The 17831-nt window shown below is 33.0% G+C and overlaps 2 protein-coding genes across 3 annotated transcripts; one reads left to right on the top strand and one right to left on the bottom strand.

The window, feature by feature from the left end:
• Window positions 1–1913: 1913 nt before the first annotated feature.
• On the top strand, window positions 1914–4652 carry LOC144835100 (uncharacterized). Its single transcript, XM_078690142.1, has one exon. It carries the CDS (start codon window positions 1914–1916, stop codon window positions 4650–4652), a length of 2739 nt encoding a protein of 912 aa, XP_078546268.1.
• A 2140-nt stretch (window positions 4653–6792) lies between these two features.
• LOC144845161 (uncharacterized) lies at window positions 6793–17554 on the bottom strand. 2 transcript variants are annotated; one of them, XM_078702317.1, is made up of 13 exons: window positions 17480–17554; window positions 16168–16255; window positions 14011–14040; window positions 13679–13699; window positions 13282–13305; window positions 12885–12911; window positions 12468–12539; window positions 10951–10971; window positions 10343–10381; window positions 9938–9970; window positions 9523–9546; window positions 9036–9083; window positions 6793–8287 (listed from the first exon to the last, which is right to left on the bottom strand). In XM_078702317.1, the coding sequence occupies exons 2-13, from the start codon at window positions 16235–16237 to the stop codon at window positions 8283–8285; spliced, it is 414 nt and encodes a 137-aa protein (XP_078558443.1). In that variant the 5' UTR covers window positions 16238–16255; window positions 17480–17554; the 3' UTR covers window positions 6793–8282. The 2 variants fall into 2 exon arrangements, with proteins under 2 accessions (XP_078558443.1, XP_078558447.1); XM_078702321.1 differs by having other exon boundaries at window positions 9938–9967.
• Window positions 17555–17831: the final 277 nt, after the last annotated feature.

Here is a 17831-nt window from a genome sequence, read left to right as displayed (position 1 = left end):
TGATTTAGTGCTATCCTCAACATTTTGCCTGCAGTCATTATTTATTTTAAGGTTATTAACGAAATTGACAGTCTCTATATAATCTTTATCATACTCGGAATTTAAATTTCTATTCATCTTTCCTAGTGTTCTCCAATACTCTAAGACGGTATAGTTCATTTTATTTCGGTCACAAGTTATTTCATTAGTGCCCGGTATTTTTAGGCATTGTACAGTGTCATTTTTTCGCGTATTTCCTTTAAGCACTTTCCAAAAGTCACGGCAATTACGACCACCTTTGTTGGCAATATCAATCGACCTATTTACTTGCATTTCAGTAATCTTATTTCTAATTAGATTCTTTGTATGATTTTTCTTATCAAGATAGCTTTGCCATAGCTTTTCCCCTTCATCTAAATTACTTTTATTCTTTGCCCATTTTCTATGAAGACGAGCTGCATCTCTTCTTTGTTTTATAGCAGTTTCGACTTCCTTGTCAAACCAAGCATTGCATTTATTACCATTTTTTTGTTACGTACAGTTGTACAGTGGTAGTTGTAGACTGAGGAGGGTGTTAATGCAGAAATAAAAAAAACACTTCAAAAAAGCGATTCAAGAAGAGGATACAGGTTTGATTGGTTTAGCTAGGTTTTAAGTGCCTTATAGATTGCTTCCATCAGCCAAAATGGTAGTTGTAAAAAGTCCTGTAAGTAAGAAAGATGTTTCAAAAAAGTCTGATAGGCTAGCCCCAAGTACACAGCAGACAAAGGCCCAGAGTCAGCCAGGCATGACAGCTAGCAGACCTGTGAATAACCACAACAATAGAAGGCAAGGGGGCCTAGGCCTAGCAGTAGAAAAACAAAATGATGATGAATTCCAGTGTATATATGAAGAATGTCATATTAACATTGATGATAGCAAAGCTGTTATGTGTGATAGGTGCTGTGGATGGGCACACCTTGAATGTGCTGGGCTACTCCAATCTGACTTCAAAGTTTTATCCAAGAAAGGTAAACAATACACACAAATTAGATGGTTTTGTTTGGACTGTAACCAGGTATTGGAAGATAGGCAGTCTGTTTTTTTCCCAAACTCGATTCCAAATAGCAACAATCTGGAAGAATTGACGATGAAGATTGAGTCCCTTACACAAGTCATACACAAGATGGAAAAATCAGTGGTTAAAGAAGAAACAAATATTGAAAAGATAATTGAAAACAAGGTTAAAAGCTTCTTTGAAAGCAAAGCTGACAAAGAGAATAGACGATCAAATCTGATTTTCCACAATGTTCCCGAATCGGAAAATGATGATGAGGGTCAAGGTCACCAGGATGATGGAAACCAAATCAAGAAAGTGCTTTTGGAGCTCAAGGTACCTGATGTATCAATACTCGATCTAACTCGTCTTGGAAGAAAAAACCATGAGGGAAAACCAAGGTTGATCAAAGTTAAGCTGGCGTCATCAGAAAATAAACAAAAGGTATTAAAATTAGCAAGGAATTTACGTAGCAGCGTCAGTAAGGTTCTCTCCAATGTGTACATTTCGCCTGATCTAAATTATGAGGAAAGGAAAAGAGGCAGGGAGCTACGAGAAGAGCTAAAAATAAAAAGAAAAGATGGGCAGAAATGGAAGATAGAGAAAAACAAAGTTGTTCTAGTCACAACCAAGAAGGATAACAACATTATGAAAGAAACTCCTGTAAAGGGTGCTGTACCTAAAGAAAAAATGGTAGGAAGAAAATCATTTACTGATTCAGAAGATAGTGAGGAGGATGAGATATATGTGGAACGTCAACCTCATCAGCCCTTTCGGAGAGCGAAAGGAACAGATGAGAGACGTTAGAAAACATGCAGAAGCTATAGAAAATGTAAATATTGTAAATAGAGAGTCTTTAAATGTTTATTACACAAATGCACAAAGTATTGTAAAAAAGATGGATGAACTCAAAATGGATATTGAACTCTACAAGCCACACATTATTGGAATTACTGAAACGTGGGGCAAGCAAACAGTAACAGACGGTATACTTTCTATTCCTGATTACGACCTTTTCCGAAGGGATCATGATGGCGAAACCTCAGCAGGAGGAGTAATGTTGCTCTGTCACAAATCCTTGCAGGCCACTCCGTGCTATGTGCTAAATGAGAATCAGTTCAACGAAAGTATTTGGTGCAAAATCAAGTTAACATTATATGAAACACTATTGGTTGGAGTATGTTACCGAAGCTGTGTCAGTAGCTCAAGACAAAACAACAGAGCCCTCAATATACTAATCGAGGAATCCATGAAGCAGAATGTAACTCATAGACTGTTAATGGGAGACTTTAATTATCCCCAGATCAAGTGGGAGGAATATAGAGTGGAAGCTGAAGGCATAAAGGGAGATGATGCTGAGAGTTTCTACGAAACAAGCCAAGACTTATTTTTACATCAGCATGTAATTGAGATGACAAGACACAAAGAAGGACAAAGGCCATCAATGCTTGACCTGGTATTGACAAATGATGAAAGTGCAATTGAAGAGATACAACATTGTAGCCCACTTGGGAAAAGTGATCATGATGTATTGTTTTTTGAGTATACCTGTTCAAGAAATCCTATTGGAAGTGATGAGAAAAAACAAAAGAATTACGCAAAAGGTGATTATGAGAAACTAAATGATTCATTTGGGAAATTAAATTGGGATGCTCTGCTTGATGCTAAAAGTTGTAACCAGGCATGGGAAACATTTATGGAAATCTACAACGAAGAAACTGAAAAATATATACCTAAGAGGTCAATGAGAAAGAACATGAAACCTGTATGGCTGAAAGCTAGAATAAAGAAGAGTATAAAGAAGAAACACAAATTATACAAAAAGTACAGACAGACAAACCAGTACAAGGACTACCTTGAGTACAAGAAACAGAGGAATGTCGCAAGTGCAAACGTGAGAAAGGCACGTATAGAACATGAGCAAAAGTTAATGAAGAACTTTAAGAAAAATCCTAAGCCAGTGTACAAGTACATTAGGGAACAACAAAAAGTAAAAGAAGGTATAACTAATCTTGTAAAGGAAGATGGAAGTTTGACCGAAAGTGACCAGGAAGCAGTTGAAATGTTGAGCAAATTTTTTCAATCTGTATATACCCATGAACCAGATGGTGACCTACCCCAGTTTGATAGCAGAAACAGCGACAACATTCTTGAAAATATTGTATTTTCGGAAGAAGATGTTCAGAAGAAATTAAATCAACAGCAACCAAACAAAGCTCCTGGTCCAGATGGTGTCCATCCTATGGTTCTGAACCAATGTGCCAGTTCTCTAGCTCATCCACTTACTATCATTTTCAAGCTCTCACTTGAGACAGGTAAATTACCAAAAGATTGGAAGACTGCAAATGTCACACCAATTTTCAAGAAAGGATCCAAGAAGAAAGCTGAAAATTATCGGCCCATCAGCCTAACATCAATACCATGTAAAGTTTTTGAATCAATCATCAAAGACAATGTGCTTGGCTTTGTTAAAGGAAGTAGAATGCTGTCTAGGTGTCAACATGGATTCCTAAGTGGTAGGTCTTGTCTTACAAATTTGCTACAAACATTCGAAACAGTCACTGAAGCTCTAGATAGTGGTGAAGATGTGGATATCGTATACCTTGATTATATGAAGGCGTTCGATAGCGTTCCACATCGAAGACTAATTCACAAGCTGATAGGCTATGGAATATCTGGTAAGACTATAAATTGGATAGCTGAGTTTCTGGCAGGAAGAACACAGAAAGTAATTGTAAGAAATACAACATCCAAGCCGGTAGATGTAGTGAGTGGAGTCCCACAAGGATCAGTCCTTGGCCCAATCCTATTCATCCTCTTCATAAACGATCTTCCAGATAAAATTATCAGCGCAGACTTTAACATGTTTGCAGATGATGCAAAGATTATAAAGACCATCAAAGAAAAATCGGATTCAAGAAAACTTCAAATTGATCTTGATAGGGCTCAGGAATGGTCAGAAGACTGGCTACTAAAATTCAATACCAAGAAATGCGAAGTGCTCCATGTTGGCAGAAAGACAGAGAAATCAGAATATTGTCTAAATGGGGAAACGTTATTGGCAGTAAACGAAGAAAAAGACCTTGGTGTTATCTTCACTAGCGACTGCAAGCCAAGCCGACAGTGTGCTGCAGCAGCAGCTAGAGCGACGAATAGTATGAGAACTGTCAAAAGAACATTCAAAAATATTGACAAAGAAAGTTTTCAGGTCATGTACAAGGCATACATCCGTCCACATATGGAATACTGTATACAGTCCTGGTCTCCTTACTATAACAAAGACAAAGAAATCTTGGAGAAGGTGCAGAGAAGAGCTACAAAGATGGTTAAGTCAATAAGTGATCTACCATATGATAAAAGGTTAGAATATCTTGATCTTCAACCATTAGAGACAAGAAGACTACGAGGAGATTTGATTGAAGCTTTCAAAATTTTGAAAGGCTTTGAGGATATTGACCCAAAAGATTTATTTAAATTGTCTCACAACATCAGAACCAGGGGACACAGCTTAAAACTATATCGTCCAAAACTTAGAGGAAATCTTATGTGCAGGGTCAACTTTTTTACCATCAGAGTCATACATCACTGGAATTCTCTGCCTAAATATGTAATACAAGCCTCTTCAGTGAACATCTGAAGAGGCTATGACAACTATTTTCGGCTAGAAATGGAATCTAATAGGCACTAGCCTAAACTATTTCCATCAAACATTAAGTGTAAGTGTAAGTGTAAGTGTACACCAATTCCTTTGCGAGCCGCTTCAATTAAATTTTGTTTCCATGATTCCCAAAGCATGTCAACATCATGGTATGAATCGGCATTCCAATCTTTAAACTTTTCGTCTATTTTACCATGAAATAATTCAAAATCTTGCCCTTGTTTAAAGTCCCAGCTATATCTGGTATTACGATTAACGTATACTTTACCAACACCTTTTACAGATAATTTTAATAATAAAACATTATGGTCACTCCCCAGACCCATTATTCGATCTTCATCAATTAAAAATTCTTGAACCGAATCAACTAAATTATCAGAACAAAGCATATAATCGATAGTACTTTGGAAATTGTTTCTAAACCATGTGAATTTACCTACACACTTCCGAGTACAATTAAGAATATTTAAACATGTGTCGTTACGAAAATTTAAAAGACGCTCGCCATTTGAGTTTAGAACTGGATCGCCATAAGGGATTTCTTTACCTATCCTAGCATTCATATCAGACATTATTATGATTTGGGGATCGGTGTCCCCATGATCATTCTCGATACAAATTATATCAGAAAGCAATTGGTTATATAATTCATCACATAAATCATTATCTACTCCCTCAACAGGAAAATATGCAACGGCTATATAAATTTGATTTTCACCAGGAGAGATTTTGAACCATAATCTTTCATATGTATCATCTCGCGAGTTCAAAACATTGTCATCAATAATCTTAACATTTTTTGATATAAATACACCAATTCCACCACCCCCCTTTGAACTTCTGTTTTTACCTATCCATTGGAACCCATTAATATCATCAGTTAATTCACCTTTTAAAAAAGTTTCTACAACTCCAAATATGTGTATATTTTCCGAATTCATTAATCTTAAAATTTCTGGAACTTTAGAGCGTAATCGATTTACATTGTTGAAACCAATATTTAAAAGACATTTGCCATGATTTGTAATATTCTTACCAGTCTTATTCTTGTTTCTTTTACCATGACCACGTCTGTGACGTTTAAAAATGCTTCCAGTCGTAGATGCTGATGTAGTATTTGTAGGGAAATAATTGTCATTGTTCTCTAAATGTTCTGCTTCGTCTAATAGGACAGTGAATTTATTGTTAGTGCTTACATTGCTGCTGCCGTTGTCCTATGCTTCACGATTGTTGAAGTGGACGTGTTTGTGATCTTGTGTACGACAAAGGTATGCTTTGTGTCCATACTCACCACAAATAGCACATCGAATTGGATGAGTATAAAAACAGTCTCTGGTTTGATGATTTGTTAATCCACATTTTAAACACTCAAATGTTCTTAGACGCGCGTGGCCTTTGTGGTTGTGATGGGCTCGTTGCTTAGGTCGGTTGTTCATGTGGTCGTGGGTTTCATAAGACTTCTTACTACGGTTGAACGTTCCTCTTGATGTTGAACTAGAAGCGCGTGGACTGGTGTACTGTAACCTACCAAATACGGCTATATGGTACCATCTTTGAGACGTCATATGGCTGCATCCGGTTTAAAATTTAAAAATCCGGCTCTATAGATTTGAGGACATGTCCCTGTAGTACATTCATGCCAAATCCCAGCTCAATACTACAACTAATAAGAGAGGAGTAGTACTTTAAAAATCGCACTTTTTACTCAATAGTGTCCAGATGGAGAAAATGAGTAAGTCCTAGACTCGGGTACCCCGAGTAAAAAGTAAAATTATAGGTAGGCCAACAGCTTTATGCGAATGCTAACTATACAAGTCTATTCGGTTAACTTTGACATACAGTTACAGTATGTGACTGCAGTCAGTAGCACAATAATCTCAACCAAACATAGAACCAGTATTGTCAATCACTTCTATGAACCAAATACGTAATTTGATAAAGAAGTGTACCGCCTTATTTAACAGCAGATGTTTTAAGGATGTTTTGAATGAAGGAAGTAGGCCTAAACAAGACCGCGAAACGGTATTTTTTAAAAAACATTTCTAACCAATCACATCGTGAAATAATTCGAATACCACAACGCATTACAAATAAACAAGTCAAAACGACAAGAATGTGCAGAAGACAAGGTAAGCTTTGTTTATTGTTTCCTTTCGATAACCTTATTGATGAATTGTTTACCATTTAGCTAAGAAGTATAGTTATACAGTTCGTTGGTAATAAGTTTGCAATATATCTATCAGTAATATTACTGTAACATGTGGTTATTTCGATGTCTTATAAGCTCAGACAAACTATAACGAGAGTCTAACACTAAAGATAGTCTTCCATCGCAATTATTTCTTGTTTTATTATTATTTACTACAATATAAATAATATTATAGTATAGTTGAACAATTGCATATTATACTGTAATACTATTATATTTTGTAGCATTTTATACTGTAACTTTTGCCTACACGACATTTTACAGTAATATTAATAATATTGTTTTGTAATACATTTTAATATTACATAATGTCTTTATTTTAATACAAATTCTGTATAATTATTGTAAAGTACAGTAATTGTATTAAATAGTATATTTTAAATACTAAATTTTAATAATATATAAACTATAATTATTATAATGTATAATCATATATTATTTATCATTACATATAATACCTTAATGTAATATTAACATAGGAACCAACAATAATAACATGTTTAATGCAATATAATATCAACATTTCAATATTATTATAATAAATTATACTTTACGTATTTTACCTATACGCATTATGTTAGAATAGAAACCTAAATTTAAATAAATACGGCACTAATAAATTGACAACAAATTGCAATATTCTTTAAAAGTTAAACTATTGGTTGAAACACGTGAGAAGGCAGTGTACACATTTTGAATGTGGTTGTGCAAACATGTACTAAAAAATAACTATACTTTCTGTACACTTTTTGCCTGCTTAATCTAGATGTAAACGTGATCATATTGTACAGTACCATCATTCCTTCTACATTGTCTTCCCTGGTTTAACTTCAAAGAATTAGTTAATTAATTCAGGGATGAGTGAGAAAATGTAATCTTACTCTTCCCTGTTTAATTATTTTAATAAATATCCACTGTCAATTTAAAAAGCTATTTAAATTTAGGACACCTGAGTATAAATTTTAAATAAATACAATTTAGTATTTTATTTATCTTACGGGAATACTTTTGTAAACAAACATACCTATTTAAATCATGAAAAGAAATTTGTATTAAGTTCAACCTTTTAGCAAATCTTTAATGATTATAGATTTTTTCAAGTTTATACTTTGATTAATGTATCGGTCTTAATCCTATCTATTTCCCCATTAGTTACACCAGACATTTAATAACCTAAACCAATATAACATATTGTAAATAATCTTTAGAATATAAAGAATGAATTCACAGCACCAGAAAGTGATAGGTTCCCAATCAAAATAATCACAATTACTGTCGAAAAATGGGAATGTTACTATATCATTTTACTTTATAATAGAGATGATAGTTGTTTTATATTAGCAGGATGACATCAGACGCAGTATTCTTGATGCGTTCCCACAGTATGGAATTTGTAGAAATTATACTGTAGAAAAAAATAAAGAAAACAATAATATTAATGAAATTAAATAAATTCATGTCTTTTCAAAGATAGAAAAATGTAAAATGAATAATGAATAGATTGATTAGATGATGAGCTAGTGAAGGCAAGTAGATGAAGGGATGATAGGCCTACAGGCAACATATTGTGTTAAAGTAAAACATACAAATTGTTTCAAATAAATACATTTACTTTTAAAACAAACATTAGTAAGTAAATAAATAAATACAAATCACAACAGGCGCCTACTTTTCAGAATAATTATATTCATTGTAAAATGTTACAACCTTAACTTTTTTTTATCTGTACAATGCTTTCTTGGGTTAAGATTTTTTTGGCTATGGATATACTGTATTATGTGATCATGGTATTCCAAAGTAAAAAGATGAATGAAATGAATGGATTAAACTTGGTCTTACTTTTTATTAATCTGCAAATCAATCCATGTGGAACCATTCCTCCCTCCCCCAGTTAAATAAATTAAATTTATAAACATCGTTGTCAAATTATTCTAAGTTAACAAATACAGAATTCGAATTAAACATAACAGTAAGTTACTAAAAATGAAGTTTTTTATAACTAGGTCTAATGGTGTTGTCGGTACTATTTTAAGTACCGACTTTTACAAAATGTTTATGTTTTTTTACCTCGAAAGTGTATAATAATATATAATACACTATTTTAAAAATAAAAAATGTTTATTTGTTTGAAATAACAACCGTCAGGAACATACCTGCTGGTGCTGGTTCTTCTGCTGGTGCAACTGCTGGTGCTGCGTCTCCTAATAATAACAATTATAATAATATATAAATGTACACTGATACAAACTGAATAATACAGACAGAAAATAACCTATTATCTTATATTGTTGAATTTGAAAGCTAAAATACTGTAGTTTCTAATTAATTTAGATAAGTTCTAAATATTCTTCACCCTATTTGGTATAGAATAATATTCATTAGTCACCCTAATTAATGTATCAATATAGAGCATTTTCAATCATCTGTGACTATTTTTATCCGGGTTATGAGAATTCCATTTCACTCGGATGTCGCTCTTAAAAATGGAATTTTATCTTTTACCGCATGTTTTTATTGTACCATAACACTCATAAACATTCGTTATTTTTACATTGTACTGTATGTTGAGATACAGCACTAAGAATCGAATAAATGAACACGGTTTTAATTGTTTTAATGGTTGTATGTAATGTTACTTACCATCTACAGCTGTACTGTTTCCAGCTGAAAAGTAAAAAGTAACAGTGTTTTTAATCACACATAAGGATAATTTACAACGATGAATCAAATGAAAATTTAAAAACATGAAATTAGAACACATACGTCATGTTAATGTACTGTTTATCTATGGATTATTCAAATTTAATAGTATCCAATGTATGTTTTTTGTTTCAGAGAACTTTACCTTACATTAGGGTGCATTATAACAAGCCTAAGTGTATGATTTGATTGGCTTGTTTCTTATTACACGCCGTGCATTATTTTCCCCATAATATGAACAACACTTATAGGAGATTTCACAAGGTTCGAGGATGCGAATAAGTCAGGGATCAAAATATGTTACAAGTCGTAACAAGTTTAAATTTATGTTGCATGAAATGGGTATTAGGCCTACCTGCACTATCTGCAACTACTGTACCATTTCCTGCTGAAAAATGAAAGTAATAGTGTTATAATGATGAATGAAAGAACTCTAAAACTCTAAAATAATCACATTTTATGTGACAAAAAATGTGATGTGCCCTATATGGACATGATGATGTCATATCACTACCATATTTAGGCACATCACACATTTTTTGCCAAACTAGTTTGATAGTGTAGACAGAGCTTGTCAACACACAATAATGGTTCATTAGAAACTGAAACATACGTCATGTTAATGCACTATTATCCATGGACCTCGTGATCCTTTAAACAATGCCCCATTCGTCCATCTCACGAGTAGCCAAACTAAATTGTATCCAACTAAATTCAAACATGGCTAAGTAATTTAAAAATTGTATTTGTTCTCACTTACCTGCTGCACCATCTCCAGCGTCTACAACTGCGCCATCGTCTGAAATTAAAACAAGTCTCTTTTTTTCATATAGGCATTCATAATGTAAGAAATGTAGGCATACCAGCAATTAAAGCAAGATGATCAATTATAATAAGATAAGATAACAAACGGCTAAAAACGTGTTCGTTTTTGGGTGGATAGGAATGACTCAAATAAATAATCAGAAAGGACTAATAGAGACGGAGAGTTCGTTTTTAGGTAGAATACACTAAAGTTAATTCGTTTTTTAGGCGTTTTTTGTATTGCAATTTATGTTTCGTAACACAGTATTTACTATTTTTTTATTCAATATTCATAGTATACATTCAAAAAGAAATTAATACAATGGATGCAAAATCAACATCAATTATAAATTATTAATTATAAACAAAATAGTATTATATTTGATATCTCTTATTAAAAACTAAAATTATCTTTCCACAACAATAACAAAAAAAGGAGAACAATTCCTGTAGCACCAATTACAAATATTTATATTAAAATAATTTAATTATTATCGTATATTTATTAGCCTATAATAAAATACATAATACTGTTTTGGAATAATATGCAGACAAATATCGTACCTTGGAAGTTGACTTGATTGGCTGAAAATAAAAATAACATTAAATTTAATTCTGTTAGTGTCAAGAAATGACATTTATCTTGATCAGTCCGTCATTCTATTGGTCAGTATGATATCACGGTCAATAAATTAGTTTGGCAAAAACACGTTTGAATAATATAGAGTGGGATAAAATCCCGTTATTTATGACCATTGCAACCAAGGCAATCTCAACTGTGGTTGCGACAGTTCCACGCCCTACGTTTGACTGATTGGCCAATTGGCTTACTCAAATGTTTGGTTATAAGAGAAACCGGAGAATAATGTACATATATACTTATCTTGTTTCTTCAAAACACAACCCAATTTAAATTAATCAATGAAGTAATGCGGTGAGAATTCATTAGTTAGGGAAATAAAACATTTAAGTTAGTCTACACCGCCGTTCCGCAACATATGGGTCGCGACCCAATGTTTGGGTGGGGAAAAAAATGGTGGGTTGCGAAATTGTTTCCGATGCTGAAACTTGTTATCAATTATACACTGATCTAGATGTGAAATGTTCTCAGTTTTGGAGAATCTACAACAAGGATTACATTTTAAATATACAGTTTTCCCCTATATTGAGGCGAGTAGCGTACTGTACCGTCATTTAGGAATCGACGATGGGGCAATGGAACGCATATTCGTTGTTAATATACAAGTCGGGAATTCCCTTTTAGGACGTGGATGTACCTGTACCATGCTGGTTCTACAAAGACGCTAGTTTTCTGTAGTTTGCAAAAGAGTGTGTAACTTGACTGAAAAACGGCAAAGTTTGATGTAACGCCGCGGCGGTGGGAACTTTTACAATGAACATTCTAGAAACAGGTCCACCCCAAATGGTGTTACATGTTATGTTATTCAGGCCCAAGCCAGAGGAACTGTTTATGGTTCGGGAGAACTTTTAGTGTGCGTGTGTTTACCGTCGGAAAAAATTATGCTACGATTGTTTTGCCAATTGCACTTCATGATTTTTACGTGCGAGAATACCATTTCCGGCCATCTACAATAATGGTTTGTGTATTAATGAATTCCAACATTGTCAAAATGAAGACAAACAATATCGTCAACTTAAAACTGTTAAGTCTGATCTATCGTGTATATTATCATAAAACAATTAAACGAAATAGATAACTATTTAGAACTTCATGTTCGTAAGAAAAATCTGACACACTCGAACTTTTAAAAGAATAAGTACAATTAAATGTATGGTCAGCCTACAAATTAACGGCTGTAACCGTAACATTCCTATCTTGGCAAGGCGGGCTCATCATTCTGTTGCTAGATTGCCTTGGCAGAAAGACAGAGAGACAAACTTACATAGTAAATATACCTAATTGGAGCACTGAATCCAAAATAAATGTTTAATAAACGATCATTGATATTCCAATTTGTTTCTCCAACTCGAGATTAGTGTATTAAATTAAGCCAATAGACGATAGCCAAAATTAACGACGAATGAAGTTAAATGATGAATTTCTTATGTTTCTTACTTACCATCACCTGCACTTTCTTCCACGGCTGTGCCGTCGGCTTCAGCTGTACCGTTGTTTGTAGCTGTACTATTGTCTGACAAATCAAAAATAAGAGTGCGTTTATTCACAAACCTAACGCTTGGTTCTCGCTTGATCGCAACGTAAGGACGTGATTAGAACGTAAGTAATTTGACCAATCACGACGCGATTGGCCATCCGAACTGTTGCTTCTGATTGGTCAAGTTTTCAAGTGAGAACCAAGCTTCAGGATCAGTTGTAATGAACTGTAAAAAGCCAAAAGATGGTCCACACAAAATATCGGACACTTTACTTTCGCTGCCTGGTCTTCAAACATAAAACAATTTGTTTATCCCAAGTGTACACAAAATAGAATGAATACTATTAGAAATTACATTGTGTTTTTGTTACTGTTTCTTACCTGCAGCAGGTACCTCTGCAGTATCTCCTAAAATTAAAACAATATTGTGTTTTGAATCATAATGGTTAAAAAATTGTTAAATTGACAATATTTATTTAGATGGATAGGGATGACGAAATGGTTAAAAACGGCTAGACTGTGAGTTAGTCCTTAGGTGGACACGGATGACAACATTGTTAAAAAGGCTAGATTGCCATTTAGTTCTTAGGTTGACATGAATGACAAATTGTTAAAAACGGCTACCACTACAAGTTGGTTTTAAGGTGGATATAAGTGGCAAAAATGGTCCAAAACGACTAGACTGCGAGAACCAAATACACTTGTGTAGACTGAAGTTTAAGATTTTTAAAGCGTGACCCCACTGACACTGGAATAAGTTAATGCTGTAGCAGCCTACCTCCTTCAGCTACAGCATTTTCTTCTGAAAATGTAAAAAAAAAAATTTATTTTTCGTATAGACATAAGGATCAATTTTAACTGTAGCAACAAGTATCTCTAACAACAAGTAAAATGGTTATATGAAATTTCAAGAAATTGACTGATAAGTCAATTTTAATTACCACGTGGTGTATAATTATCATTATTAGGACTATACAACGTGCATGCGTCCATCCCATATATCAAATACATATACGATACGTTATGATACACCATGGCTTATACCAAACGCCAACATAATGTTTGTATATAATAAAGGCGAACGGTAATATTACACAGTAGTCTAATCGAATTACTAATTTTATGCCTATACTATGAAATACATAATAGATAATAATATTTGAGATATAGCATACCTTGGAAATCGACTTGATTTTCTGAAAATAAAGTAGAAGAACAAAATTAGAATTAACTCAAATATTAAATTCTATTTATTTCAGTTCGGCAAGCTTTTCTACGGTTCGGTAGTGTTTGTACAAATCATGTTACATACATTTATGTTAACATAATTATTTGCAGTAGAAAGGAATTATTATACTAAAATATTAAAATCAATTTCAAAATTTAAATAAAAAGTTACAAATATAAAATTATCGACAGCAATTTTGTTTTAGTAGTTAATTTCGTATGACCTACTACTATTACACAAATAGGTATTATATTATAATTTTGTATGCATTTTACCTACCTAATGCTGCCATTAGCTTTGCTCGTTTTGCTGAAAATAAATTAAACGTAAAATGTTCATTTTGTTTCAACATTATTAACAGGCTCATAATTAAAACAATAATATTTTATGGCTATTATCTTTCATTCTCCAACTTTAAGTATTTCTGGTTTTTTACCATAGTTTCAGTTTAGTTCATCACAATCATGTGGTCGATTATTACAATAATTATGCATCTTCACAATTGTAAATATCATTACACCAATAATAATATATCGTCATATTCGTCATCATCTTTGCCACCTACATCATCGTCATTATTGTATTGTCAAATCATCACGATTATTACCCTACCTCATCACCACAGACATAATTGTATCGTCACCATTATTGCAGCCTATATCACCACCATCATTGTATCGTCACAATCATCACCATTATTGTCGCCTATATCACCACCATCATTGTATCGTCACAATCATCACCATTATTGCCGCCTATATCACCACCATCATTGTATCGTAAAAATATTTTTATTGTCACCACCATTATTATATTTTTACGATCTACGATATATCACCACCATCATTGCATCGTCACAATCTTCACAATTATTGCCACCTACATCGTCACTAAAACCATCATCATTGAATCGTCACAATCGTCATCATTATTGCCACCTATATCACCACTATCATTGTATCATCACAATCTTCAAATTATTTCCACATACATCGTCACCCAACCATCATCTTTGTATCGTCACAATTGTCATCATTGTTTCCACCTATATCACCACTAAGATTGTATCGTCACAATCGTCACCATTATTGCCCCCACATTGTCACCACAGTCATCATTGAATCTTCACAATCGTCACCATTATTGCCACTTATATCGCTCACCCCATCTTATTGTATTGTCACAGTCGTCACTATTATTGCCACATACATCGTCACCACTATAATTGTATCGTCATAACCGTCATCATTATTGCCACATACATCGTCACCACCATAATTGTATCGTCATAACCGTCACCATTATTGCCACATACATCGTCACCACTATAATTGTATCGTCATAACCGTCACAATTATTGCCACATACATCGTCACCACTATAATTGTATCGTCATAACCGTCACCATTATTGCCACATACATCGTCACCACTATAATTGTATCGTCATAACCGTCAACATTATTGCCACATACATCGTCACCACCATAATTGTATCGTCATAACCGTCACCATTATTGCCACATACATCGTCACCACTATAATTGTATCGTCATAACCGTCACCATTATTGCCACACACATCGTCACCACTATAATTGTATCGTCATAACCGTCACCATTATTGCCACATACATTGTCACCACCATCATTATATCTTTACGATCGTCACCATTATTGCCACCCATATCAGCACCATCATCATCATTGTATAGTCACAATCGTCACCATTATTGCCACATACTTTGTCATCACCATCATTATATCTTTACGATCGTCACCATTATTGACACCTATCAGCACCATCATCATCATCATTGTATAGTCACAATCGTCACCATTATTGCCACATACATTGTCATCACCATCGTTATATCTTTACGATCGTCACCATTATTGCCACATACATTGTCACCACCATCATTACATCTTTACGATCGTCACCATTATTGCCACCTATATCAGCACCATCATCATCATTGTATAGTCACAATCGTCACCATTATTGCCACATACATTGTCACCACCATCATTATATCTTTACGATCGTCACCATTATTGCCACATATATTGTCACCACCATCATTATATCTTTACAATCGTCACCATTATTGCCACATACATTGTCATCACCATCATTATATCTTTACGATCGTCACCATTATTGCCACCTATATCAGCACCATCATCATCATTGCATAGTCACAATCGTCACCATTATTGCCACATACATTGTCGCCGCCATCATTGTATCGTCAAAATCGTCACCATTATAGTATTGTCAATTACATCGTCACCGCCATCGTTATATCGTCTACTATATTGTCCACTCAAATGAAGGAAATTATTTAGGTTGTATATAATACGTAGTTCTTTCCTTTATCAATATAAACTATCAACACCTTTACCATTTGTATTACCACAATTGATCAAATTACCTGAAGGTGAAGAATAGGTTATTGCTATGCATGCAAATGCAATAGCGAGTACAAGTACTGTCTGCTTCATCTTTATTTTTTACTAGCACTAAAAAAAAAGAAAACAATATTTCATGCTTCTATATTTCATTAAAAATATTTCTAATATATAATTATATATAGTACACAAGTTTTGTCATATTGCATTTATTGCTTAGTTATCCTTGATACAATCTGTATAGATATAAGTTATTACATGTATAGTTTATGATATAAAGAAAGAAACATTAAATTAGTGGAAAAAATGGCATTAACAATCAACGTAAAATGAGACCGTTTAACGCTAAAAACCTTCTCTTTGTTTTTGTTATTTTTTAGGTGTAAGGTTTAACTTACATATATGTTGCCATAAGAAGTATTAATTAACAGTTTTTTAAAGACAATTTCTGTCAGTCTGATATCCATGTTTATAGTTTGAAAATTTTTGTTTTCGGAGATTTATCCCTATAAGAACCAAAATGACAATGGGCATTTTTTTTCATTAAAAAACAAATGATGGGTTGAAAGTTCAGTAGCTTCGCGTTTTATGACACATATATTCAACAAGTAGTTGCTCAAACAATAATGTAACTACATTTTATCTGATTAGTAGCAAGATAATTTACTTCTTTTAATATGCAACATAAGTAAATCTTACCAATGTATTACGTACTTTTTTCATTCGTGTTGTTCATTAATAAAATAAACGTTCACTTTTTGGGTAATTACTTTAAAAATGTTTTAAAATTACTGTGTAATTTTTGTGTAATATGTACAATCTAAGACAAAATTATAATTATTTGCAACAAGGTTGTACCAATTTTGAAAAACTTTACAAATTCGTTTTTACCTTTCAATTCCTGTCTACACTTTTCGTTTAAAAAAAAAAATAAAAAAAAAATAATAATGATGATAATGTATTACTTTTTATTTCAATGTGTCAAACATTAGTAAGCCTATTAGTTATGTTATTATGTTACAACACCAAAACAAAATGAATATTAAAGATGTTTTGTCTCTGAAGTATGTAAGATAAAGATAAATAAAAACAATGATTTCATTAATAAAACTGAAATTTATCAAAACCTTTATTAAGTTAAGGTTTTTTCAAGTAAATATAATATATTTGTTTCGATATTAATTATCAGTGAATAACTATAATGTGACATTAAATGACATATTATTTTAACAACAATACAAATGTTTGTTTTTTTTAGAGGTATCCTTAAAATAAAAAAATAATTATTATTTGCTAATCATATAAGTACACATACATCTTTGACAGATTACTTACCGGATTAACGTGATAATATCAAAAGGAGTGTACAGTATGTATGTCCTTAAACACGTTTAATCGCAAACAAATACCAAAACAAAGTGACCAAGCCAAATTATGTTCATTAGTATTATATCTCAAACAAATTAGTGACGTATATTTTAGTTCATTATAATTGGAGTTGGTGGGGATCAGTGTAATCCCTGTATAGAATTCTTTATGACATCAGTTCAATAATCGATTTAATCCTAATTTTAAAATTCTGATTTGGTATTGATTGAATCTTATTAACCATCCGGTATACATAAAAACAATATGTATATTTCTGTTGATACTTTCTGCAAACTTTAGCTCTACCTCTTAATAGGCC

This window comes from Antedon bifida, chromosome 1 (assembly GCF_963402885.1).
Source record: "Antedon bifida chromosome 1, ecAntBifi1.1, whole genome shotgun sequence".
In the NCBI taxonomy this organism is placed as follows: Eukaryota; Metazoa; Echinodermata; class Crinoidea; order Comatulida; family Antedonidae; genus Antedon; species Antedon bifida.
Note: the sequence above shows the minus strand (reverse complement) of the source record. Positions and strands in the feature narration are given on the sequence as shown.

What these genes read in the sequence shown, in the direction of transcription:
- LOC144835100 (XM_078690142.1), top strand. Translation starts at nt 1,914, where the DNA reads ATGGATGAACTCAAAATGGATATTGAACTCTACAAGCCACACATTATT.
- LOC144845161 (XM_078702317.1), bottom strand. Translation starts at nt 16,237, where the DNA reads ATGAAGCAGACAGTACTTGTACTCGCTATTGCATTTGCATGCATAGCA. An exon ending in GGAAGAAAGTGCAGGTGATG is followed by an intron (nt 10,972 to 12,467) that starts GTAAGTAAGAAA and finishes TTTTATTTTCAG; the next exon opens with CCAATCAAGTCAACTTCCAA. An exon ending in CAATCAAGTCAACTTCCAAG is followed by an intron (nt 10,382 to 10,950) that starts GTACGATATTTG and finishes TTTTAATTTCAG; the next exon opens with ACGATGGCGCAGTTGTAGAC.